At 39.3% G+C, this 27,769-nt stretch overlaps 1 protein-coding gene and 1 pseudogene across 6 annotated transcripts in view; one reads left to right on the forward strand and one right to left on the reverse strand.

The window, feature by feature from the left end:
• ANKRD42 (ankyrin repeat domain 42) overlaps nt 1-27,769 on the reverse strand; it is a 98,797-nt gene that overhangs the window by 16,357 nt on the left and 54,671 nt on the right. For 3 of the 6 annotated variants that reach the window (XM_077113431.1, XM_077113428.1, XM_077113430.1), the window contains exons 8-10: nt 26,329-26,379; nt 23,874-23,979; nt 13,812-13,987 (exon numbers count right to left, since the gene is read on the reverse strand). In XM_077113431.1, coding sequence (XP_076969546.1) covers nt 13,812-13,987; nt 23,874-23,979; nt 26,329-26,379 — 333 coding nt within the window. Of the gene's footprint in view, nt 1-13,811; nt 13,988-23,873; nt 23,980-26,328; nt 26,577-27,769 lie in introns of those variants that run through there. The other 3 variants (XM_077113429.1, XM_077113433.1, XM_077113432.1) reach the window with 3 other exon arrangements.
• On the forward strand, nt 15,461-16,346 carry LOC143643434 (serine/threonine-protein phosphatase 2A catalytic subunit beta isoform pseudogene; annotated as a pseudogene).

The raw sequence follows: 27,769 nt of genomic DNA on the forward strand, positions 1-27,769 counted from the left end.
TGACAACTGAGACTCAGAGTTAAAGCTCTAAAGCTATGAAAGTCAGCAGTATCCCATACAGGAATGGTTTAAAAAGCTGAAAAAGGGATCAGACTTCAACTAGAGCTATGAAGGGAGCTGATCTGGATAGGACTAAGGTAGATCAGAATACAGGGTAAAGGATGATATCGTCCACATTTTAAAACTTCACCTTCTATGTGACACCAAGGAGAGAGATGTTTATTTGGTGCAAAATTCATATTTTGGGTAGCACTGTATCTAATTTAACTTGCATGGTCAGTTTAGTTGAACACCATAAGCACATGGAATCTTGAATGGGGCATGAAATTTTGTTGGACTGTCCAGGTTAGTGTGATACACTGACATATCCCAGAGTAATTTAGGCAGTGAATAGTGTTTGCAAAGACCCGTTGGGGGAATGGGGAGAAAGGAGGAAATATTAACTTCCCCATGTGAAGAATTCCCCTGATATTCTTACAAGCAGTGGGGACAACCAAATCAATAGGCTAAGCCCTCAACTGTGGGGTTCACCCTTATGGAACTTATTTAGCAAAGGATAGGCTAAACTTACTTAAAATTATGCTAAGAGTCACCCCCAAGAGACCCTCTTTTGTTGCTCAGATGCAGCCTCTCTCTCTCTCAGCCAACTCAGCAGGTGAACTCACCACCCTCCTCCCTACAAGGCACATGACTCCCAGGGGTGTAAAATCTCCCTGGTAATGTGGGACAGAACTCGTAGGAAGAGCCAGGACCTGGCATCATGGGATTGAGAAAGCCTTCTTGACCAAAAGGGGGAAGAGAGAAATGAGACAAAATGAAATTTCAGTGACTGAAAGATTTCAAACTGAGTCAAGAAGTTACCCTGGAAATTATTCTTATGCATTATATAGATTAACCTTTTTAGTTTATGGTGTATTGGAGTGACTAGAGAGAAGTACATAAACTACTGAGCTGTGTTCCAATAGCCTTGATTCTTGAAGATGAATGTATAAAGATATAACTGTTTTAATGTGACTATATGATTGTGAAAACCTTGTTTCTGATGCTCCTTTTATCCTGGGTATGAACAGATGAATAAAAACATATGGATAAAAATAAATAAATAATAGGGTGGATAAGGGGTAAAATAAATTGGGTAGACTGGGTTAGAGGTACAGGATGTATGAGTTTTTTCAATAAATTTAAAAAGATAAAAATTATACAAAGCACTTGTTTGGATCATAATGGAATGAAGCTGGAGGTCAACAACAGGGAGGAGTACTGGAAAATGCAAAAATTTATGGAAGTTAAATGTTCAATACACTCTTTTTTAAACATAATTTTATTGAGAAATCTTCACGCATATACAGTACAATATTATACAAACAATGGCTCACAATATCATCATGTAGTTGTGCATTCCCCATCATGATCATTTTTAGAACATTTGCATCACTCCATTAAAAGAAATAAAAAGAAAAAAAAGTGCATACATCCTGTATCCCTTACCCCTCTCTCTTATTGAACAGTATTTCAATTTACCCAACTTTTTACCCTTTATCTCCCTCATTATTATTCACTTTTATATCCCCATTTTTATTTTTACTCATCTGTCCATACCCAGGACAAAAATAGCATTAGAAATAAGTAAAGAACACGTTCTTAAACAATCAGTGGATGAAAGAAGAAACTGCAAGAGAAATAAGTATATATCTCAAGAAGATGAAAACAACAGCAAAATATATCAAAATTTATGGAACGAAGCAAAGGGAGTATTGAAAAGGAAATTTATAACCTAAAAACCTACATTAAAAAGGAAGAAAGAGACAAAATCAAAGACCTAACTAAATATCTGAGGTAGTGAAAGAAGAGCAAACTAACCCCAAAGCAAGAAGAAAGATAGATAAAACAAAGATGAAAGCACAAATGACTGAAATTGAGTAGGAAAAAAACACAGAATCAATTAAATCAAAAGTTGCTTCTCTGAGGCGATCAGCAAAATTGACAAACCCTTAGCTAGACTGACAACAAAAATAAGAAGATGCAAATAAATAAATGAGAAATAGGAGGGGGAATAGTATTACTGATCCAACAGAAATAAAAGATCACAAGAGGATACTATGCCCACAAATTAGATAAGTTAAATGAAATGGACAATTTTCCAGAAACACACAAACACTCACACTGACTCCAGAAGAAAGAGATGATCTGAACAAACCAATCACAAGTAAAGAGATTAAAACAGTCATCAAAAACCTCCTGAAAAAGAAAAGCCCAGATACGGGCAATGGTGGTGCAGTGGCAGAGTTCCTGTCTGCCATGCCGGAGACCCAGGTTCAATTGCCAGTACCAGCCCATGCAAAAAAAAAAGATAGTTCAAAAGAAAAGCCTTGGACCAGATCATTTCACAGGGAAACTTATTAAGCACTCCAAGAATAATTAATACCATTCCGCTCAAATTCTTCCAGAAAATTGCAGAAGAGGGGAAATTGCCTAACTCATTCTAGGAAGCCAACAACACCCTTATACCAAAGCCAAATAAAGATACTATAAGAGAACTACCAGGAAGATGGCTGAATAGACTAGCTCAAGCTTAACCTTACTCCATGGGAAAGTCAGAGAAGGGACAGAAGGGTGAATTAGGTGGCGATTCAGGAGTGTAGCTGACCTGGGAGAGCCTTCTGCACCACATGTGGCAGCCCTGGTTGCAGAGGCCAAGGAACTGAGAGGCAGAAAGCTGGAGCCCGGCATGGAGATGCAGATCTGTGGGGCCCACGGGAGTGCACGGACAGGAGCCCAGGACTAGGAAGTAAGCCAGGCCGCATTCCTTGGGTGCGCTATCCTCACCAGCATAGCCCTGTGACCAGCAACTTACCCCATGCACCCGAACCCTGTCACCCACTCCCATTCCCCATGCTCCAGGCACCCCCATCCTACAAGCTCCCAGTGCACGAACCTGCCCCAAACCCCCACCCCAAGTACAGCCCAATCCAATTCTCCTGCTCACCTCCTGAGCACTACCTCCCCCTCCCTGTTCCCTGTAGGTATTACCAGTGCATAAAGGCTACAGGCACTAACTTACATACCTAGGTTACCCCTGCCTCCAACCACCACCCATAGTGTCACACAGCCTCACTCCACCCCACCTGACCTCTGTGCATCTGTTTACAGCACTTCCAGATGCATGCTCCTGGGTTCCCAATCACGTTATTCAGCTCTGGGAACAGCATTTTACAACAATCCTAGAACCGCACATGTGCATGGCCCACAGCCACACTTCCCAGCCCTGAGAAAGTGCTGACCTGCACAGCTGGGTCACATCTGCCCCCAATCCACAAAAGCATAATGTTGACCTGCTGCCACAGCTATATGCATATGCACAAAGGGCCCTGTACCTTAGACAAGTGCACACCAGGGTTACACCCCCAGACCAGTGCACCCACACAGCTACGTCCTCCTGGGCCGCTGGGTGTCCATGTTCACGAGCATCAACGTAACATCCCCAACCTGCACCTATACCTGCCCTAAAACAAATCACCACACTGAGTGCCCAACCCGTGTTGTGCTACCTGCTGGACAACCATCCTGCAAACACAAGGCCTTAGATTACTGAAAGAATCAACTCCCACAGTAAATCAATCAAGATATTTACATGCCACAAAGACAACAGAAGATCACTAAGCATAACACAATGGGACAGATATAGCCCTACCTAATGAACAAATTAAAACCCCAGAGGAGACACAGATGCTGGAATAACTAATCAAAGATATTCATACAACTTTACTTCATAAAATAAGTGGGATAGCAAAATGACATAAAGGAGATCAAGAAGACAGTAGAAGAGCATAAAGAGGAATTTGAAAGAATATATAGAAAAATAGCTGATATCACAGAGATTAAAGACTCTGTTGACCAAATAAAAAACATACTAGAGGCATACAACACCACATTTGAAGAGACGGAAAAAGAATAAATGAAATAGAGGACAGGATGATTGACTCTGAAGACTCAAAACTGCAAACGGCAAAAAAGATGGAAAAAATCAAATGGGAATTCAGGGAAATAATAGACACAACAAAGCACACAAATAAAAGAATCACTGGTGTCCCAGAAGGAGAAAAGAGGAGTAAAGGGCTAGGAAGAGTAGGTGAGGATATAATGGGGGAAAACTTCCTAACCCTCATAAAGGACATAAATATTCAAGTCAAAGAAGCCCAAAGAACTCCAAACAGAATAAATCCAAAGAGGCCTTCCCCAAGACACATACTAATCAGTCTGTCAAATGTTGAAGAGAAGCAGAAAATCCTGAAAGTGGCAAGAGAAAAACATTCAACTACATGCAAGGGAAAGTTAATGACACTGAGTTCAGACTACTCAACTAGCACCCTGGAAGAGAGAAGGCAGTGGTATGATATATTCAAGATCTTGAAAGAGAAAGACTTGCAGCCAAGAATTCTGTGTCCAGTCAAATTGTCCTTCAAAACTGAGGGAGAGATTAAAGTGTTCACAGACAAAGAAGTTCTGAAAGAATTTGTCAACAAGACACTGGCCCTACAAGAAATACTAAAAGGAGTACCAGTCAGCCATTTCAGAGAAAGCCAGAATTGGACATGGGATTATCTAGGAAGGATTTGTGGAAACTCCTTATGTCTGATGGGCATGATCCAGGGCTACTGCATAGAAAGCCAAGGAGAGTGTTGCAGGACCTCTATAAAGAGAACCACTGCCAGTTGAGACTGAGAGGGACAGAGAAGGGACACACTGGAGGAAAAATAACTTCAGAGGCAAAACCATGGAGGCTGAGGTCTGAAGTCAAGAAGCCTCGGGCCAGGAGAGTGGACCCACCCAAGTCCATGAAGAGGGTGAGTTTGCCCCAAAGGCACAGGATAGGCCTTTCACCTCATTGCAGTGGAAGAGTCATGTTGCTTCAGGCCTTGAAGAGGGTGAAGCACATTCCTTGGGGTTTGGGGAGAGCCTGGCTGCCACCACATGGTGGGGTTAAGCATGTGCCCCGGAGATGGCAGAGAGCCCGGGTGCATCCCCAATGTTTGGAGAGGGTGGAGCTGAGAAAAGGGTGGTCTCCCCAGTGTCCCCCAAGGTTGCGTTTGGAGAGGCAGGCCTCTGTGTAGGCCCTTGGAAAGGAGGGACTGCTGCTTTCTAAAGCCGTGAAGATGAATGACTCTCAGACTTTGAAATCTGATGGGCTTTGCCCTGTGGGTTTTCAAAACTGCTTGGGTCCTGTGACCCCTACATTCCTGTGTTCCTTCCTCCCTATGGAAATGGGTATGTGTATCCTATGGCTGTTCCTCCTTTGTATGTTGGCAGCAAATAACTTGTTTTGAGTTTTTATAGGTCTACAGACAGAGGATAATTTTGCCTTAGAACAGGTATGCCTGTAACTAACTTTGATAGGAGTTTGTACGTTTCTAACTTTGTATTATTTCATGTGTAACTGAAATGGTTTAAGGATTTCTGATATTGTTATGAAATTAATGTATTTTGTATATGGGAAACCATGTCTTTTTTAGCATCCAGAGGGTAGAATGTGCTGGTTTGAAGGGATGTACGTCCCCTAGAAAAGCCATGTTTTGGTTGAAATCCCATTTCGTAAAGGCAGAATAATCCTTATTCAGTATTGTATGTTTGAAACTGTAATCAGATCATCTCCCTGGAGATATGATTTAATCAAGAGTGTTGTTAAGGGCGGGCCACGGTGACTCAACAGGCAAGAATGCTTGCCTGCCATGCCAGAGGACCCAGGTTCGATTCCCGGTGCCTGCCCATGTAAAAAAAAAAAAAAAAAGAGTGGTTGTTAAACTGGATTAGGTGATGACATCTCTCCACCCATTTGGGTGGGTCTTGATAAGTTTCTGGAGTCCTATAAAAGAGGAAACACTTTGGAGAATGAAAGAGATTCGGAGCAGCACCACAAAACAGAGAGTCCACCAGCCAGTGAGTGACCTTTGGAGATGAATTAGGAAAATGCCTCCCAAGGAGCTTCATGAAACAGGAAGCCAGGACAAGCTAGCAGATGACACCGTGATTGCCCTGTGCCCTTCCAGATGAGAGAGGAACCCTAACCGTGTTCGCCATGTGCCTTTTCAGATAAGAAACTCTGACTGTGTTCACCACGTGTCTTCTCACTTGAGAGAGAAACCCTGAACTTAATCGGCCTTCTTGAACCAAGCTGGATAACTTTGCTTGGACATTTCTATAGACTTGCTTGATTGGGACATTATTTTAGCCTTAGAACTGTAAACTAGCAACTGATTAAATTCAGTTCCATTGGTCAATGCTTCTTTCTTTGTGGCGGTACCATACTGTTTGGACCATTGTGGCTTTATAACAGGTTTTAAAGTCAGAATGTGCTAATCCTCCCACTTTGTTCTTCTTTTTTAGGATGCTTTTAGCTATTCAGGGTCTCTTTCCCTTCCAGATGAATTTGGTAGTTAGCTTTTCCAAATCTTCAAAGTAGGTTGTTGGAATTTTGGCTGGTCGTGTGTTGAATCTGTAGATCAATTTGGGGAGAATTGACATCTTAATTATATTTAGCCTTCCTATCCATGCGCAGGGAATATCTTTCCACCTATTTAGATTTCCTTTGATTTATCTTAGCAATGTTGTGTAGTTTCCTGTGTACAAGTCCTTTTCTTCCCTAGTTAAGGCCATTCCTAAGTATTCAATTCTTTTAGTTGCTATTTTGAATGGAATTTTTTCCTTGGCTCACTCCTCTTTGCTTGTGTATAGAAATGTTACTGACTTTTGCACATTAATTTTATTTCCCGCTACCTTGCTGAATTTGTTTATTAGCTCAACAATTTTACTATAGATTTCTCAGAATCTCCCAAATATAGTTTCTTATCATTTGCAAATTAGAGTTTTACTTCTTTCTTTCCAATTTGGATGCCTTTTATTTCTTTATCCTGCCTGATTGCTCTAGCTGGAACTGCTAGCACAATGTTGAATAATAGTGGTGACAGTGGGCATCTTTGTCTTTTACCTGATCTTAGGGGGAAGTTTTCAGTCTCTCTCCATTGAGTATGATGCTGGCTATCGGTTTTTCAGATATTCCCTTTATCATAAGGAGGTAGTTACCATTGATTCCTATCTTTTGGGGTATTTATATCAGAAAAGGATGCTGAATTTTGTCAAATGCTTTTTTGAGCATCAATCGAGATGATCATGTGATTTTTCCCTTTTGATTTGTTAATGTGCCTGTATTACATTAATTGATTTTCTTGTATTGAACCATCCTTGCATTCCTGATAGAAACCCCACTTGGTCAGGGTGTCTAATTCTTTCAATGTGTTGTTGGATTCAATTTGCTAATAAAAAATTTTTTTAGAATTTTTGCATCTTTGTTCATTAGGGAGATTGGTCTGTAGTTTTCCTTTCTTATACCATCTTCACCTAGTTTTAATATTAAAATGACACTAGCTTCATAAAATGAGTTAGATAGAGTTCCTTTTTCCTCAATTTTCTGGAAAAGTTGGGGCAGGATTGGTGTTAGTTCTTTATGGAATATTTGAAAAAATTCCCCTGTGAAGCCATCTGGCCCTGGACTTTTCTTTATTGGAAGATTTTTGATGACTGACTGAATCTCTTTACTTATAATTGGTTTGTTGAGATCTTCTATTTCTTCCTGAGTCAGTGTAGCTTGTTTATGTGTCTCTAGGAATTTGTCCATTTCATCTAAATTGTCTAGTTTGTTGGCGTATAGTTGTTCACAGTATCCTCTTATGATTTCTTTTATTTCTTCAGGGTCTGTGGTAACACACCTCTTCTCATTTCTGATTTTGTTTATTTGCATCCTGTCTCTTTTTTTCTTTGTCAGTCTTGCTAGTGGCCCATCAGTGTTACTGATTTTCTCAACTTATAGTTTTACTGATTGTTCTAGTTTGCTAGCTGCCGGAATGTAATATACCAGAAATGGAATGGCTTTTAGAAAGGGGAATTTAACAAGTTGCTAGTTTACAGTTCTAAGGCCAAGAAAATGTCCCAATTAAAACAAGTCAATAGAATGTCCAATCAAAGGTACCCAGGGAAAGATACCTTGGTTCAAGAAAGTCAATGAAGTTCAGGGTTTCTCTCTCAAGTGGAAGGGCACATGGAGAACACAGAGTTTCTCCCTCATCTGGAAAGGCACATGGTGAACACTACTGTCAGGGTTTCTCTCTCATCTGGAAGAGCACACGGCGAACACAGAGTCATCTGCTAGCTTCCTCTCCTGGCTTACTGTTTCACAAAGTTCCCCAGGAGGCATTTTTCTTCTTCATCTCCAAAGGTTGCTGGCTGGTGGACTCTGCTTCTTGAGACTATGTCATTCTGCTCTGTTCTCTCTGACTCTCTCATTCTCCAAAATGTTTCCTCTTTTATAGGACTTCAGAAACTAATCAAGACCCACTCAAATGGGTGGAGACATGCCTCTATCTAATCCACCTTAACAACCACTCTTGATTAAATCACATCTCCGGAGAGATGATCTAATTACAGTTTCAAGCATACAGTACTGAATAGGGATTAGAAGAAATGGCTGCCTTTACAAAATTGGATTAGGATTAAAACATGGCTTTTCTAGGGTACATACATCATTTCAAACCAGCACAGCTGTCCACTATGATAGCCACGTCCACCTTTTCTTTGGTGATTAAGTGCTGCCACCTGGCATCTGATGTCCAGATCCAACTCGGGATCTGGACATCCCCACCGTGTATAAGGATTCCATCTCAGTGACAGCAGTTCCCACAGTAGTTCCTGACCTACACAGAAGTGCAACTACAGAACTCTTCAGGGATGATGGCCCTAGTCTCACAAATTTATTTCTCACAGTTCTGGTAAAAGGTGCATCCTCCATACATTCCTGGGGTGTAGGAGCAGGCTTTCCATGATAAATACACTCTAAAATTCCAATCTCTCTAAACCTCTGGATCCCCTCATCTACATTATACCAGGGCAGTTCTGGCATTTCAACCTCAGGTAATGTCAGCCACCTTTTGATCCTTGTTTCAGCCAACAATCCAAATAGTTAATGCCTTTTATAACCACTTGAGCTATAATATTAAATGCAGAATCTCTGCTGAGTGGGCCCATATCAATAAATCTGGCTTGATGCAGCTTTCTATTCCTCACATCATTATCCCACACCCTTAAAATCCATTGCCACACATATTCCCCTGATTTCTTTTCATATAAATTAGAAAACTCACACAGTTCTTTTGGCATATAACATACCATGGGTGGTACTTCGTACCTCACCTTTTAGTGCCTATTCGGACTTTAGTCTACTTATAGGTCTGGAAGAAATGAGGGGTAGTTGGGGTGGATCATGAAAAGAATTAGAAATATCTTCCAAGTCATTTGCTTCAGGGCATTCATGTACAGTTTCATCTGGTGAAAAAGGATGAAATCACTCTAGCGCTAATCCCTTCAGGTAGAAGTTGGGTGACCAACTCCTCAGGGCAGGCTGGAGGTGGGGCAGCTGTGTCCTCAGGGCAGGCCGGAGGTGGGGCGGCTGTGTCCTCAGGGGAGACTATTACAGGGTTATCTAGAGAAAACTCAGCATGACCTAGGGCTTCAACCTCTCCACTGACATCATTATCAATTTATATATCGCCATCCATTTTTCAGGGTCCCACTCCTTTCCAATCCTTTAATGGCAGACACCATGCAAGATTGAGATTTCAGTTTATGTTGTAAAGACGCTACTCTAACAATAAGATTCTGAGTCTGATTTTCGGAACTCTCAAATCTATGGCTACAAGAAATAAGATTTTCTAAAGCGTTAGTGGCTGAGAGATTCCAAATTCCATTGCACAGTAATACAACCCACAGGTAGAAAGGTTATCCTGGTTATCCAGGAAGTTATTCTTATGCATTATATAGATATCCCATTTTTAGTTTACAGTGTATTGGAGTAGCTAGAGCGAAGTCCCTGAAACTGTACAGCTGGGTTCCAGTTAGACATGTTTCTTGAAGATGATTGTATAATGATTTAGCTTTTACAATATGACCGTGTGATTGTGGAAACCTAGTGGCTGATGCTCCTTTTATCTATGGTATGGACAGATGAGTAAAAAATACGGATAAAAAATAAACAAATAATAGGAGGAACAAAGGTTAAAATCAATTAAGTACATTAAAATACCAGTGGTCAACGAAAGGGAGGGATAAGGAGTATGGTATTGTATGAGTTTTTACTTTTTTTCTTTTTCATTTCTTTCGCTGGAGAGTTGCAAATGTTAAAAAAAAATGATCATGATGATGAATACACAACTATGTGATGAAATTATAAGCCATTGATTGTACACCATGTATAGAATGTTTGTATGTCAAGAGCATTTGTACATGTCTGTTAAGGTTTACAAAAAAATGTTAAAAAAAAATCTAATCCATTCCTTTGGGTGTGAACCCATTGTAAGTAGGACCTTTTGATGGGGCTATTTCAGTTAAGGTGTGGCCCACCTCAATCAGGATGGGTCCTAATTTTATTACTGGAGCCCTTTATGAGCTGAATGAAATTTGGACAGAGGGGGTAAAAAAAAAAAAAAACAGAGGAAGCAGCCAGAAGTCAAAGGTGAATGGAAAGTGGATGAGAAGGGAGGGACCAGGAGACACTGGCAGGTGCCTCGCCATGTGATAAGTTAAGGGCCTGGAATGCAGGCTGCCAGCTTCACAACACCACAGTTTGGGGAAGTGAAGAATCGCCTTAATGATACCTAGATTTGGATGCTTTCCTGGCCTCTAAACCATGAACTAATAAATTCTCATTGTTTAAACTGAAAAAAAAAAAAGAAAGAAAGAAGATTTTCCTTCACGATACTCAGAAATATTTACATCAGATGACACATAAGCTTCTCATTTGAAGTCTTAAACCTATCCCTTTCATTCATTAATGTATACAGTATATCTAACAACAACCAGCTAATATCTCTATAACTCCTATTTCTACAAAACTCCATAAAGGTGTCAAAAACATTATCCCCCAAAGCCTGGCTTCTTACAAGCGAAGCATTAGAAGAATTCAATGGTGATATTTTGACTGTCTCTTTTGCCTACTCACCCCATGGATTAGCAATATCATTCTGATTACAGGAATCAGAGTACTTAGAGCCTTTGACTGCAGAATAGAAAACCAATCATAACAAAAACATTTTTAAGATTCTGCTTCTTAAGAACCACTCCTGGTACCAAGCTGTATTAGTTAGGGTTCTCTAGAGAAACAGAATCAGCAGGAAATATTTGTAGATATAAAATTAATAAAAGTGTCTCACATAACTGTGGGAACACACAGTTCAAAATCCATAGGGCAGGCTGTGAAGCTAACAACTCCAATGAAGCATCTGGACGAATTCCATAAAAGAGGCTCTCCAGTTGAAGCAAGAAGAGAGACTGTCCTTCTGAATTCTCCTTAAAAGCATTCCAGTGATTAGATTAAGTGTCACTCATTGCAGGAGACATTCCCCTTGGCTGATTACAAAAGCAATCAGCTGTGGATACAACCAGCATGATTTAATCTCTGAAATGTCCTCATAGCAAAAGACAGGTCAGCACTTGCCCAACCAGACAAACAGACACCACCACCAGGCCACATTGACACATGAACCTGACCATGACACCCTGTCTTTTGTTGTCTATGTACCTATTTTTCTTATTACTTCTTGCCCTCCCCTCATCCACCATCATTACCAGAATTTAAATTCCTCGACAGAAGGGCAGAGATTTTGGGAGGTTCACTTTGTCACCAATACTTACAACACCCTCTGGCCCATAGTACATACTCATAAATATTTGCTGCCATTATCATCTGTAAAAATCATTTTCCAACTAACTAAGGATTTTTTTTTCTCATTAAACTTTGTCTTAATGGGTCTCAAAAATCTGTGACAGATTTTTGGTTGTTGTTTCCATTTAAAAAGTACTGATTTTATAAACTACTAACTTAAAACCACCACAAGAAAACAAATGGTCCATAAAACATTCCTTTCCTTCTGAAGGTTTTACAATGCACTGTCATCATTAACCAGTCTTTTACCATTACACTTAAGTGGACAATTGAGACAAACAGTTCTGAGACAGTTCTTCTACCACTGATTAAGACCAGGGCGGCAGGTGTTACATGTAATATTCATTTAGCTTTCTGAGCAGATTTGGTGACCTTACCAGCTCCAGCAACCTTCTTGTCTACTGCCTTGATGACACCCACAACAACTGTCTGTCTCATATAATGAACAGCAAAATGACCCAAAGGAGGATAGTCAAAGAAGCTCTCAACATACATGGGCTTGCCAGAAACCACATCAACGATGGCAGCATCACAAGATTTCAGGAATTTGGGGCCATATTCCAGCTTCTTGCCAGAATGGCAATCAATTTCCTCCTTCAGCTCAGTAAACTTGCAAGCAAGGTGAACTGTGTGACAATTCAGCATATATGCATAGTCAGCAGTGATCTGGCCTGGATGGTTCAGGTAATCACCTGAGCAGTGAAGCCAGCTGATTTGATTAGTGAGTTATTTTTGTTGTCTCCAGACATATTGCCACAACTAACATATTTTACAGACATGTTCTTGACAATTGAAGCCCATACTGTCCTCAGGAAGAGCTTCATTCAAAGCTTCATGGTGCATTTCAACAGACTTTACGTCAGTTGTAACACTGATTAGAGCAAAGGTGACCACCATGTCTGACTTGAGAACACCAGTTTCCACTCAGCCCACAGGCACAATACCAATACCAACAATTCTGTAAATACCCTGAAGAGGCAGACACAAGGGCTTGTCAGTTGGACAAGGAGGTGGCAGAATGCAATCCAGAGCTTCAAGCAGCATGGTTCCACTAGTATTGCCATCCTTATGGGTTACTTTCCATTCCTTGAACCAAGGTATATTAGCACTTGGCTCCAGCATGTTGTCACCAACTCAACCAGAAACTGGCATAAGTGCTACTATGTCAGGATTGTAGACAATTTTCTTAATGTAGGTGCTGACTTCCTTAAGAATTTCCTCCTATCTCTTCTGACTGCAAGGTGGCTCAGTGGAATTCATCTTGTTAACATAAACTATTAGTTGTTTCACACCCAGTATGTAAGCCAAAAGGGTATGCTCATGGGTTTGCCCATTTTTTAATATACCAGCTTTGAATTCACTAACACCAGCGGCAACAATCAGGACAGCACTGTCAGCCTCAGATGTGCCTGTAATCACGTTTTTAATATAATCTCTGTGTCTGGGGGCATCAATGATGGTCACAAAATACTTGCTGTTCTGTAATTTCCACAGGGAGAAATCAACGGTGATATCATGCTCACATTCAGCTTTTAGTTTATCCAAGACCCAGGCATACTTGAAGGACCCCTTTCCCATGTCAGCAGCCTCCTTCTCAAATTTTTCGATGGTTCTTTTGTCGATTCCATCACATTGTAGATCAAGTGACCAGTAGTAGTGGAACTTGCCTGAATCTACATGTCCAATAATGACAATGTTGATATGAATCTTTTCCTTTCTCATTTTGGCTTAAGATGTAGTGATGTTTTTCACAACACCTGTGTTCTGGCAGCAAACCACTGCAAAAAAAGCTGACTTTTTCCTCATTTAACTTTACCCCTTCCTCTTGAGGGACAGAGACCATATCTTATACTTCTTTATATGTTCCATGACCTCTAGTACTAAAATCCACATATGTTAAGTTCCCAAAAGTTATCAAATTATTGTACTGTGAACACTTGTAATTATATTATATTTATAAATTGTACTTTGTACACTTACAATTTTGGTAAAAACTGGCTATGTGTATTTCTTAAGGGATAGATTGCAATAGAGGAGGCACACTTACTTCTGGCTTCTGTTTTATCCGACTCACTCTGACATAAATCATCCTTGGCATCAGTGCTTCCCTCAACACCATGTCTTATAAAAAACTTCATATCATTTTCATCAATTTCATTCTCATCATCAGTATCATATTTCTGCAGCCCCTCCAATAGCTTTATTGCTGCCAAATGGGCAAACCTATATGAAAGAATCAGTAATTAACAAGATCCACAATTCTGTTCAAATTGAAACTCCAATTAAAACTTAACTTCAGGAATTATACTCTGTACACTATGCCATCAACCCACCCACCAGTCAAGGAGCAATACTGTATCTGAAGGTTAGTGACAATATGAAGTATATCTAGCTCTGTGAAAAGCTCAGTCAATGGATACCAAGGATAACTATTTGTATTAAAAACTGATTCTATCATTTTTATTGGCAATGTCCATGGGAAAGGAGACCCAATATCTACGAATATTTAATATAGGTTTGCCTCCAAACAGAGCTGAATAGAAAATCCAGAACCATCCTACTTGATCACCTGTTATTTCCTACATTTTGCTGGACAAATTTCAATTGTAGAACTAATTTTGGTTCCAGTTTTAGGGCTAACCCCTTTAATCTTCATCCTTCCTCATACCAAAGCACTCAGCATGGCTTTGAAACATAATGGAAACATCTGGCCTTTCTGCCCATTTGCTCTTTTCCATATCTCTCTGAAGCTTCCGGTAATATATTCTTGGTTTCAGCATTGTGGTTGCTATGACTGCATGTAATTTACAAATTTTTCTAAACTTTTGCTAACTGAGATGTTTAATATTCTCTCTAGCACATGGAAATTTACTCACTAAACATAAAAACCTTAAACACTTGTTTCTTTCACATACTTGCATAACTTCATGCACATATACACATACATCCTTACCATTCATCAGATACTGAAAATTAAAGACATGGTATAAACACATTTAGTTGTAAGGAAAACAGAATTCACTATCTCTACTATTAGGTTGCAATATAACAAATATCATTTACTGAATACCTGAGTTATGCCAGATTCAAAGTTATCTCTACGGTAACACTCCACTTAAACACCTAGCATTTTCATGCATGAATGAGAAAGAAAAGCAGGCCAGGAATTATGGATAACTCCATACACACCCATGGTACTAAATTGCCTGTATGATACTGCTGTTAACATAGACATTTAGATCAATGGACAGAATAGAGAACTCAGAAGTAATTCCGTATGTACAAGGACAACTGATTTTTCACAAAGGCAATGCAGTGGAGAAAGGATATCCATTCAACAAATGGTGCTAGAACAATCAATTATCCATATGTCAAAAAAAAAAAAAAGTAGTTGGATGTATACTTCACACCACATATAAAAATTAACTCAAAATGGATTATAGTCCTAAAGGTTAAACCTAAAACTATTCAACTTCTGAAATGAAACAGAAGAAAATCTTTGTGACCTTGTATCAAATATTTCTTAGAAATGTTACCAAAAATATAACTCAGAACAAACTGATAAAGTAGACTTTATAAATTTATAAAATTTTAAAATGGGGCAGTAGGAGAGGGGAGAGGGAAGGGGGGAACGGTGCAGGGGCAGGTAGCAGGGAGAGGAACAGCAGAGAAGGGGAGTGGGTCAACATAGACAAGGTGTTCTCCAAGTTGCTAGACCAATGGTCAAGCAGCTGAACAAGTATAAACAGTTTAATGAGAACCAAGCACAAACCCTGTGCCAAAGGGCTAAGGAAAGTTTAACAAAAGAATCAAATATGCAAGAGGTTCAACATTCTGTTACTGTCTGTGTGGTCAATTCCATAATCTTATGGAACTCTTTAGATTTGGTGGGAAATCACCAGACACAAACTATCATTTATTCATAGGTGACTATGTTGACAGAGGCTATGACTCCAAGGAGACTGTGTAACTCTTCCTGTGGCATTAAAAGTTATCCAGATATTGAGAGGAAGCCATGAAAGCTTTACCCAAGTATATGGCTTTTACGATGAATCTCTATGAAAGTATGGAAATGCCAATGTTAGGAAATATTTCACAGATCTATTTGATTATCTTCCACCTACAGTTTTAGTAGAAAAATATTCTGCCTTCATGGTGGCCTCTCTCCATCCACAGATACAACGGATCATATAAGAGCCCTGGATCGTTTACAAGAAATTTTACATGAGGGCCCAATGTGTGATTTGTTATGGTCAGATCCACGTGATGGTGGTGGGTAGGCTATTTCTCCATATGGTGCTGGCTACACATTTGGACAAGACATTTCTGAAACATTTAACCAAGCAATGGTCTCACACTACTTTTCGGTGCTCATCAACTTGCAATGGAAGGATACAATTGGTGTTATGATTGGAATGTGGTTACTATCTTCAGTGCGCCCAAGTATTATTAACATTGTGAGAACCAGATTGCTATCATGGAGTTAGATGACACTTTAAAATATTTCTTCCTTCAGTTTGACCCAGCACCTCATGGTGGACAGCCTCATGTTACCTAGCACACCCCAGACTACTTCCTGTAAACTTGCTCCTCAGAAAACCTGCCTGTATATATGGAAGTATACCTGGCTTTTTAAAATATATATATTTAAAAGCAAACAAAAAAGCAACAGTAATCTATGTGTTTCTGTAACAACTGGGACCTAGCTTGGCATTAAACAAAATCATGGATCAAAATGTGCCATACTGGTCTCATTATTATGAACTAACATTAACAAGCAAACTTGGAGAATTGAAATAAAGAACACAGGCTATCAGGAGATAGAAACAGGATAGAGACTGGGCAATTGGTGCTGGAGGAACACAGATTATGCAACAGGACTGACTGTAAAAATTCAGAAATGGATAGCACAATACTACCTGATTGTAGCACAATAATATAAGTACACTGAACGATGCTGAATGTGAGTAAAATAGAAAGAGAAGTGCTGGGGGCATGGGTGAAACCAAATGGAAAGAGGATAAAGACCAACATGGTATAATTTACGAAAGCCTAAAGTGTACAATGATGGTGATTACATATACAAATTAAAAACTGTTTTTGCAGAGGGAGAACAAATGAATGTCAGTATTGCAGGGTACTGAAAATCGTGTGCGGGTTTTGAAAGGATTATGTACCTTGGCAAAGCTGTGCTTAAATCCTAATTCAAGCTTGTGGGAGCAACCATTCTTTAAAACTATATCCAGTGCTATGTGTTGTTCTTGATTAGATTATCTCCATGGAGATGTGATTCGCCCAACTGTGGGTATTAACTTTTGAACAGAGGGAGATGTGATCCCACCCATTCCAGATGGGTCTTGATTACTTTACTGGAATCCTTTAAAAGAGGAAGCATTGGTCCCATGCCATTCTTCCCTCACAGGAGTTCAAGCTTCGGTTGATCGTCCCGCGGGCCGGGACAACTGGTGCCCAACATGGGGCTCGAGCCTTGTGAGGGATAGAACACTGCACTCAAATGGCCTGGACAGGCACACGCATTGCACCAGGGATCATCGTGAGGGTACTTGCCCACGAGAGGGATCCATTGTAGCAGGAGTGTCGGTGAAAGGAAAAGAAAAGAATAGAAGATTCAATGGAAACGGTAAGCCCCCACCCTAATCATGGGACAAGAACTTTCCAAACACCAATTGTATATTAAGCAAGTAAAAGAGTCACTCAAGGCGCGAGGAACTAGAGTTAAGAAAAAGGATCTTATCCACTTTTTTGATTTCCTATTAAAAACTTGCCCTTGGTTTCCTCAAGAAGGTACTATAGATCACCAATGCTGGCTAAGGGTCGGGGATTGTCTAAAAGACTACTACCGAACCTTTGGTCCTGAAAGGGTCCCAGTTACTGCCTTTACTTACTGGAACCTAATTGAGGAAATCCTAAAAGTCCATCCTTTAGCCCCAGATATTCAAAAGCTTTGTAAAGAAGGGGAAGAAGCTTTGAGAGAGCACTCCCGCCCCGCGTCAGAATGACGCTCAATTATTATTGATATGCCCGAAAAATCCCCAGAAAAATCCCCAAGCAAAGGCATGGACATGGAAAGAGCAAAAACCCCATCTAACCAAGCAATCTCATCTTATCTTAATCAGTATAAAGATGAGATGGAAGTCGCACTCCCTCCCCCTTCGGAGGTTGAGTTCCTTCCCCCCTTTCGGCCCCTGCCATACGCCCCCTTATCTAAAGAGTTCCCTGCATTAGAGCCCTTCTTCTGCCCTGCCATAACCCGATCACCTCAGGCAGATTTAAAAGGAGCAACAGAAAACCTTAGGCTACACACCGCCTCATTAAGAGCACTTTTGCATGAAAGGAGAGAAACTCTAAGCCTCATCAAGGAACTTAATGCAGTTACTCACGAACTAGCAGATGTAACTTTTTCCAAAAACGATTCACCAGCACACCCTAGTGGTTTATACACCTTTCCCATCACACGCAGTCAAGCCAAACCCCCTGCTGCTGAATCTCAAACTCACTCCGGGTCGGAAAGCGGTAATGAAGGAGATGACCAGTCTAATCCCCCTAGCGAGGAGGAACAGGAAAAGGAACAGGGAGAGGCCAGTTCCACCTCAGCAGCACAAGAGGCCAGTTCCTCCCCAGCAGCAAAATATAAAAAACTCAGTCTCAAATATTTAGAAAAACTAAAAAAAAGCAGTGAATGACTATGGCGCTACCGTCAGCTCCTATTCATGTTTGAAAAGAGAAATATATTCTAAGAACTTTAAAACTAAAAATTCTTGTTAAAAACTATGTATTATACTTAATACATATTTGAAACATTAACTAAAGTATTTTAAGTATTTAACATTATTCTAACAAATTTAATTTTGATGGTAATTACATATGTGGTAAAATATTTGTTCAAAGTAATGATTTAAGTATGAAAAATATGAAAGATGTATTTTTATTAATAGGAAAACAGAACAGTTTTATCCTAAAATGAATAATTGTTACTAAATGAGAAAAATATGGAATAAAGCCTAAACTAATATAATAAGTGCTGAGGGTTTGTAAAAATGGAAGTTCTGGTTAAAATCAAGAAAATTTAATGAGTCTAAAATGACAATGTTTTCTTGGACTCTTAGGCTTTTTTAGAAAATTTTTTTTCTAAATAATTAATTAAAAAGCAAAGAGTCTGTGTTTTATCAAAATAACTTATGTTAACTTTTATCATGTTATTATCTGTATAAAAAATACTGATTTTCTCCTGGGTATCATCATACTTGCAAAAACTGCTTCTTGCCCTAAACCAGGTGGCTTAATCTATTTATCTAAGTACTATTACTATAAATGAATCTATTACTGATTAAATAATATTCAAATCATTTAAATACCTAAATTCCTTTAAGCCAAAATACTTTAATGCTTTATCCAGTGTTTATATAAACTATGTATGTATAAACTAAATTTATCCCAAGATAACCATGGCTTATATTGGAAGCAGATCAGATTTGAGGGTTAAATGCAAGGAAAAAATATACTTGTGGAGTCTTTTTTGTTCACCTGATGTTGCCATTACATGTAACTGATGTTGCTATCACATGACCTTGGTAAAAAATAGTTAAAATGTACACTCTAGCTGGGAGGACTGGCTATCCCCCCAGAAGGAGGTGTACTTTAATACAGATATCTAGGTCCCAGGAAGCTCCTCTTGGTCCCTAGCCAGTTCCCAGAGAACCCAACTGGGCCCGGTCATGTAAGCAAACCGAAATTTGGCCACTATTGTGAGAAAATACCATAAAAACTGCATGCAATAAATTTAAAATTAGCAAAAATGCACAACCAATTATAAAGAATCCACATTCCTGCATTCCTTTTAAATCAATCCAATGAATTCAATTTAAAAAATCTGGTCATTTGCTATGGGTACACGTCACTATTGGCACTCTGCATTCATTTTTGCTACCTGCCACTTTAGGGATTCCTAATGATATATTACAAAACTTGTTTAATATTTTACAAGGAGATTCTGATTTATTAAGCAAAAGGCAGTTAACAGCTGCAGCTGAACGAGAGTTACAATTAATTGAAAAATGCATTCAAAAACGACAGCTTGTTCAAATAGATCTAAAAAAGCCTGTTGATTTTAATATTTTCTTTACCTTGCAATCTCCCACAGGCCTATTTTAGATCTGTTTGAACACAGTTCGCCACGGTCCTCTGGAAAGATCCACTGGATAACACTTGGCGAGGACCGGATCCGGTCCTGATATGGGGCAGAGGATCAGTGTATATATATTCTAGGGAATTCGATTCAGCCAAATGGTTGCCAGAGTGATTAACAAAACAAATAAACAATAACAATCTGTCCAGGGCAAAAAAAGTTGCCCTGAGAAAAGGCATTTTTCTCTCTTTCTTTCTCCAACACAGCTAAAGCTACTAATAAACCAGCAAGCCCTGCTATAACCTATTCAACGACGGCTAAGCTGACAGATGACTGAAGTCTAAGAATCCCTCTACTGGTGTTGCTGGTCTAGGCACCGGTATCGCCTCAATCACCCTCCAACAATAAAGCCTCTCCAGCCTAAAAGCTGCAATAGACGAGGACTTAACCCGTATTGAAACTTCCATCACCCACCTTAAAAAGTCCCTTACGTCCCTATCAGAAATAGTTCTCCAAAATAGAAGAGGGCTAAACCTGCTCTTCCTTAAACAAGGAGGGCTTTGTGCAGCATTAGGCGAGGAATGTTGCTTTTATGCTAATCATTCTGGCTTAATTAAAGATTCAATGACCACATTTAGGGAAGGAATTGCAAACCGCAAACGTGAGCGGGAAGCCCAAGGAGGTTCCTCCTGGGGACTCAACGGAATCCTCCCTTACCTCCTCCCTATATCAGGCCCTTTAATAACCCTACTCCTTATAATATCTTTTGCGCCTTGGGCCATAAAAAGGATAATACAGCTAATTAAGGACCAAATCGATTCGGCCCTAGGCAGGCCCATTCAAGTACATTATCACCGGCTTCACCTCGCTGACCAAGGAATAAATCCAGAATATCTCACTGCTACCAACACTGATGGATAAGAATCCCCCTCCTACGGGAGCAGCATATAACTCGAAAGTATGCTTCTAGCTTATGCTATAATTGGTACCGCTGGGTGCAAGGCAAAGCACTGCAAAGGAGGGCCAAAACAATTAAAAGCCATTTTCGAGCTCCTTGAGAAGTATGCCTCATCTTGCATAGAGGTTCACTCTGCAAAAATTCCTCTCCCCAGAAAAACAGAGCCACAAACAACCTGGGGAATGAGGCCTCTACTTCCCCCAGCAAAGGTTAATGCCAAAAGAATGCTGGATCAGCATTCTTCCTCCATCCTTTTGAAAAACAAAGGGAGGAGATGTTGGGGACAATTAAGGTAGCATGTATAAAATCCACCCTCAGTGATGCCGGAAACATGCAACATGGCTGCCAGGGCTGAAACAAAGAACAGCCTAAACTATAATCAGCCTTCTTCACGGAAGTAATAGTAATTCGCGTCTTAAATTCACGCCAAAAGTACTAACCGTACATCTGCCCTCTGCCCTAGCAACAGCAGCCACCAATCCCAGATCACCACCGTCCCTATTAGCCACCCCCTCTCCTTCTAGGGTATATATACCCAGCCTCCTCAATAAACTTTAGCAGCTTGATCAGAAAAAAAAAAAAGAGGAAGCATTTTGGAGAGAATCCCTTTTGAGAACTAAGAGAGAGCCATGAGGCTGAGAGCCCACAGAGCCAGAGACCTTTGGAGATGAAGAAAGAATATGCTGCTGGGGGCGCTTCGTGAAGCAAGAGATATGGAGAGGAAGCTAGTAAACATCGGCATGTCCGCCATGTGCCTTTCTACCTGACAGAGAAACCCTGAACTTTCTTGAGTGAAGATAACCTCTTGTTGGTGTCTTAATTAATTTGGACATTTTTATAGACTTGCTTTAATTGGGACATTTTCACGGCCATAGAACTATAAATTTACAACTTAATAAATTCCCCTTTTTGAAAAGCCATTTCATTTCTGATATATAGCATTCCGGCAGTTAGCAAACTAGAACAGACTGTATATGGGAAAAAGTACATTCAATGTAAGCTAAGGTCTAGTGTCATCAGTAACATTGTAATATGCTTCCACTGAATGAAACAAAGGCATTATGCCAAAACTGAGTGTCAACAAGTAGGGGGATTGGGAAAGGGGTATGGATTCTGTGTGGAAGAAAAGGAAATATCTTCAGATAGCAAGTACGGTAGCAAAGGCATTTCTATACAGTTAGGCTGGATTATACAATGTGTGAATAAAACTGTTTAAAAATGAACAGAGAGAAGCAGTGGATGAAAGGAGGTGTAGGAGACTAGAGAGAGGTTTTGGAGTCAGATCACACACCTCTGCCCCAGAATATGGGGAACTGCCTCAAATCTCCCACCTCGGATATCCCCCTGCTTCACAAGTCTCAGTTTCACAAGACCAAGATAGCTTTGGTGAGGGAACAGAGCTAGATCAGCTGTCACCATCGCCATATCAGAAATAGTAATGGCCTCACACAGAATGTGGTGGTAAATGCATAGCTATGTCATTATACACTTTGTTAATTTAGGATGGTTTGTATGGGGGGTGGATAAAACTGTTTAAAAAATAAACAGAAAAATACAAATGCTAGAGAAAATGTGGAGTGAACAAGATGAACCTATTCGCTGTTGGGAAGGAAATAGAATGGTGCAGCCCCTGTCAAGGGCAGTGTGGTTGTTCTATAGGAGGCTAAGTATAGAGTTGCCATACGATCCTGCAATCCTATTATCAGGTAATACATAGAAAACTGAAAGTGGGGCACAAATGGACATTTGCACATTGGTGTTATGGCCATAGTATTCACGACATGCAATGGATGGAAGTGGCCTAAGGGTACATCAACTGATGAATGGAAGGGCGAATTGTATGTATACAATTGAGCTGCTGCAAGAAGGAATGAAGTTTGTGGGGCATGCAACCAGGTGAATGAAACTTCAGGACAGTATGTTGAGTGAAATAAGCCAGAAACAAAAAGACAAATATTATAATGCCTCACTAAAATTGACTAACTGTAATGAGCAAACTCTGAGAAAGCTTATTATAAAGGTTCCTAAATTTCAAGTTCTTAGAGCAGTCACAGTTGCTCCTGAGTTGTTATAGTTAATTCTAAACTCTGAGGTGTGCAGCTCTTTGTGTATAATCTGGTCATTTCCTGGAACTTTGGGTATCTTTGTGACACCTGATAGACTAAATATTCCTTGAGGACCTGACCTGAATGAGCTGGTGGTGTGCAGTAATAAGTGATAAGTTTAATTCAAATGTAAATAACAAAATAGGTTTTGAAACCCATGTGATTTTTTTTTTAATATTCATATTGATGATTTTTTTCCATTATACAATACTCAACAGGAATGCTAAAGCATTTGGACAGGATTATTCTTCATTTCGCAAACCATTCTAAGCAAGAAATAGAGAGCTTGTATACTGATCAATGGCAACTCAGCTAGAAAATTGTCATTTTTTCAGCATTTGGCTGAGAATTACAGATCCATTAAATCATCAGAGTATTTGAGAACAAGTATGGTGGTTTGAAGCTGTATATACCCTAGAAAAACATGTTCTTAAATTTAATCTATTCCTGTGGGTGTAGACCCATTGTAAGTAGGACCATTTGATGAGGGTACTTTAGTTACTATATAACTGACCTCATTAGGATGGGTCTTAATCCTATTACTAGAGTCCTTTATAAAAGGAATGAATGTAGAAAAAAAGAGAAAAACACAGAAATAAGAAGCAGAAAGCAACTAAACCTGGAAGAGAAGGGAGAGACCAAAGGATGCCATATGCCTTGTCACGTGACAGAAGGGCTGTGGAGCCAATGATTACCAGTAGCCAGTCTTTGGGAAGAAAGCATCATAGTGATGCCTTGATTTGGAAATGTTCCTAGCCTCACACTGTAAATAAATTCCCATTGTATAAACCAACCCATTTCATGGTATCCGCTTTCAGCAACCTAGAAAACTAAAATAACAAGAGAGGAATGCAAAACTTTAAAGACAAAGAGAAGAGTAAAAGAGATAGGGATCCATACCTCTTAGCCACATCGCTGGGTTTCTCCCCTGCTTTGTTGGTAATATTACTGTCTGCTCCCATTTTAATTAACCACTGCAAGCACTCTATATGGCCTTGTCCAGCAGCTGAAATAAAAATGGGGAATATTCAAAAAAGTTATTATTACTAATAATTTTCTAAAACTTTGTACAATACCATTTATAGTATATTTTCATACATTATCTCTTTTGATCTTTGCAATAGCCAAGAGAAGTAGGGTGAGAAGATGTTATATTCTCTATTTCACTTATTCATTCATTAGACAAACAATTAATCAAATAATACTACTGTGCTTAGGCCCTAGCCTGAGGACTTTGTATGCTGATAGAAAAGTGGAAGCTTAGAGGTTATTTAACATCACACAGCTAGAAAATCAAAGACTTGAACCTAGAATCTAGAATGCTTGCTAGCTGCTAATATAGTTCCAGACCAATCTTGTGTCAGACCAGGATGTCAGCACATCCCAGTCATAGGGGTCTAAAAAGATTGAAAAGCTTGCTCCGTCTTATATTTATATATACCTTATTCCTCTCCTCACAACTCAAAATTTGCAGGCTCCTTATACTGGTTTGAAACTGTTATGTACCCTAGAAAAGCCATGCTCTTTAAATGCTAATCCAATCTTGTTGGGACAGACCTATTGTTTAGGGTGAGATCTTTTAATTAGGTTGTTTCCATAGAGACATGACCCATCCAGTTGTGGGCATGATCTTTTGATTAGATGGCAATGTGACCTTGCCCACTCAATGTGGGTCTTAATTAGTTTACTAGAGTCCTTAGAAGAGCTGACACAAAGAACAGAGAGTTCAGATGCTTAGAGACCTGAAACCAAGACCCAGATGTTTGGAGATGCTCAACTAAGAGATAAAATCCAGAATATGCTCTGGAAAAGCTAAGTGAGGCCCACAGATGCTTAGAGTGAAAGCCACTGGCATCAGAAGCTGAATACAGAAAACCTGGGAGCAAAGGGCCAGCAGACATTGCCACATGCCTTCCCATGTGACAAAGAAACCCTGGACGGGATTGGCCCTTGTTGAGTGAAAGTGTGCTCTTGCTGATGTCTTAATTTGGACATTTTCATGGCCTTAGAATTGTGACTTGTAACTTAATAAGTCCCCCTTTAAAAATTCAATCCATTTTTGGTATATTGCATTCCAGCACCATTAGCAAACCAAAATACCCCTGAAGCCACACTTGATTACATAAACTACTTACAAATTTCTAAAATTTTGAACAGTACCATATACAGGTACTAAATCTTGTCCTCAAAAATATACATCTGATATTAATTTTTAGCTATACAACTCTGCTTATGTGTCTTCCTTCCTAACGTTCATCATTCAACTATATGCTCATACGACTTTTGTCCATTCTTCTAGGTCCCTCTCAGGGAAGCTGTGGGGGAAAAAAAACATTACAGACTACAAAGACCTGAGTTTAAGTCTACTGATGAGGGAGAATCTTGAGGACAGAGCTGTGATTTTCATATTCCTGGAATTTAGCAAGTGGCTAGTACATATAGACCCTCAATAAACATCCACAGATTAAGTGAATGAATGAAATTTCAGCTCTGCTATTACTAGTTGTGTAACCTTAGGCAAGGCACCTAACCTCTCTGGACCTCCATTTCCTCATCTTTTACAGAGATGACTTGTGTTTATAAGTACAGCTCACTGCAGCTTTACACTCTGTTAAGTGCCATATAAACAGAAGGTATTATTACTAAATCCCCACGAATGCTTCCAACATAATTTGACTCTTAGCAATATCTTCCAATCTTCAACTGCTATTGCATTGTTTTAACAACAAATATTTTTGTCATTAATTACATTCTGTTTTACAACGATCTCTAGTTGTTTCATGGTATAAAAATGTAGCCCCTTAACAGGTAAGTCTGGATCTCTTATTGTCTCCCTAGTGTGGGAAAATGGCTGGTGCTAAAAATATACTTGCATCTTCAAGGATGAGTTTAGCCCAATATTTCTGATACTGGGTGGGCAGGGAAGGGCCAAGTAATTTATCTCCAAAGAAATACAAATAAAAGAATTTTTACCCAAGACACTTACTGTAGAATGATTAGTATACATTAATTTGATCACTTTATAAAATAACTATAAAATTATGCAGTGATTAGAAGTTTTTAAGAAATGGCTTGAAATAATTGGGTTTAAGAACAAAAGAAAGGGGAAATCATATTAGATTGAAACAATTATAAATGAGTAAGAAGACTGCCTCAATAATAGATTTTGCAACTATTGAACCAAAATAATAATTGAAAGAAAAAGCACACAGAATGACAACATACGGGATTCTAACATGTAAATTAAACTATAAGTGGCATCAACTTCTATTTGCCCAATCTAGGTATAAGCTAAACATACAGGAAAAGGCTAATGTCTATAAGAACACCCCTTCCCCCAGCTACAGCCACTTACCACGCGCACCACTCCAGCATACCATCTGATCCATCTCTGGCCCCAGGACTCCTTGATGGACAGTACAACAAGAGAAGGGATTTAGGGCAAAAATGTTCCTTTTGGTTCCTCCTCACTTTCGTCCCCTAGCTTATAACAATGGCTGCATTCCAAACACGCTGTGGTGGTACATCCATCTCTTCATAACCTTCTTCCAGATTCTTCGTTTTCATCAAAGTTCAAGTTGGTGAAGAAGTGACAGAGATAGACTGAAAATCAGTGGTTGATGAAGCTTACTTTATTGTTCTCCCAAAGATGAACTATTAGCACCTGGAGCCTATCTTTTACTACTGTGTTTAAACAACAATCTCCACATACACACTAGCCACAAAAACTGGTTATATCTAAAATATCCATGGGGGCTTTGCTCCAGAGCACCTATTTTCAAAGAAAATTTTTTTAAAAAAAACAAATATTTTTGTGCATATTTCACCCCATTCACAAATAACAAAGTGGAGAGTTTAACCCCCGGACAGCCAACAGAGATGAACGAAGCAAGGTACTCCAAACTAGGGAAGGGAACTTACCAGTTTGGGGACTTGTCTATGTGTAGGAGAAAAATCCCTTCATATTGCCCTTCTGCCTACTCTACCTACCCTCTCTCGCTTATAAAACTATTAGTACACATAGTACTTAGAGTCTATACTTCAGATATATTACGGATTAAGCAAAATTTAAATTGAGAACTTTACCAGTTGGATCAGAATCTTGATCTGGAAACTGCCAGAAGTTATTCATGAAATGAAGTTCAATTTGAATACATGATTATATCAATAAGCCTACTGTCTTTTCCTTCTAACTACGAGTTTTAGAAGAATTACCCTCCATCACGTCACAAAGAAACTTTGAATATTACAAAAGAAGCAGAATGGAAATTTCAGATGTAGTCCGTTAAAAATTAAGTTTTTGGTGCTATAAACAAAAAGAAAATTGGCAAGAATAATTCCTAAAATGTATACTTCCAACACTGAGTCAACAATCTGAAAAAGAGAGGTTAAAAACAAAATTCTAGTCAATATTATAGAATTTCCACACGGAAGGAAATAAAGTGCAGAGCAGGGAAAAGGGGCAGAATTCTTGAAAATTTTTGAAATCTAATGTTCATCAATTTCTATTGAAGTAAAAATATTTTTATACAGTAAAGATCTAAAGAAGAAAATACTGTTATTTTTTTCAAGAGATTTGTTTTCTATTTTAGCATAAATCAATAGGTCATATTCAGTCCAAAGGAAATGTTAGTACTAAGAAACTTGTCCCTACACTGAATTTTACAACTTAACATGAGAATGTGACTGTAGAATTTCCATTGGAATGCCCCTCAAATGTGCTAACGTGTGACTGTCATCAAAGAAGGAGCATGGCATTTGAATTAAACACACTTAATACCATATAACTTAGACAT

Source organism: Tamandua tetradactyla, chromosome 8 (genome assembly GCF_023851605.1).
Source record: "Tamandua tetradactyla isolate mTamTet1 chromosome 8, mTamTet1.pri, whole genome shotgun sequence".
NCBI classification, from domain to species: domain Eukaryota; kingdom Metazoa; phylum Chordata; class Mammalia; order Pilosa; family Myrmecophagidae; genus Tamandua; species Tamandua tetradactyla.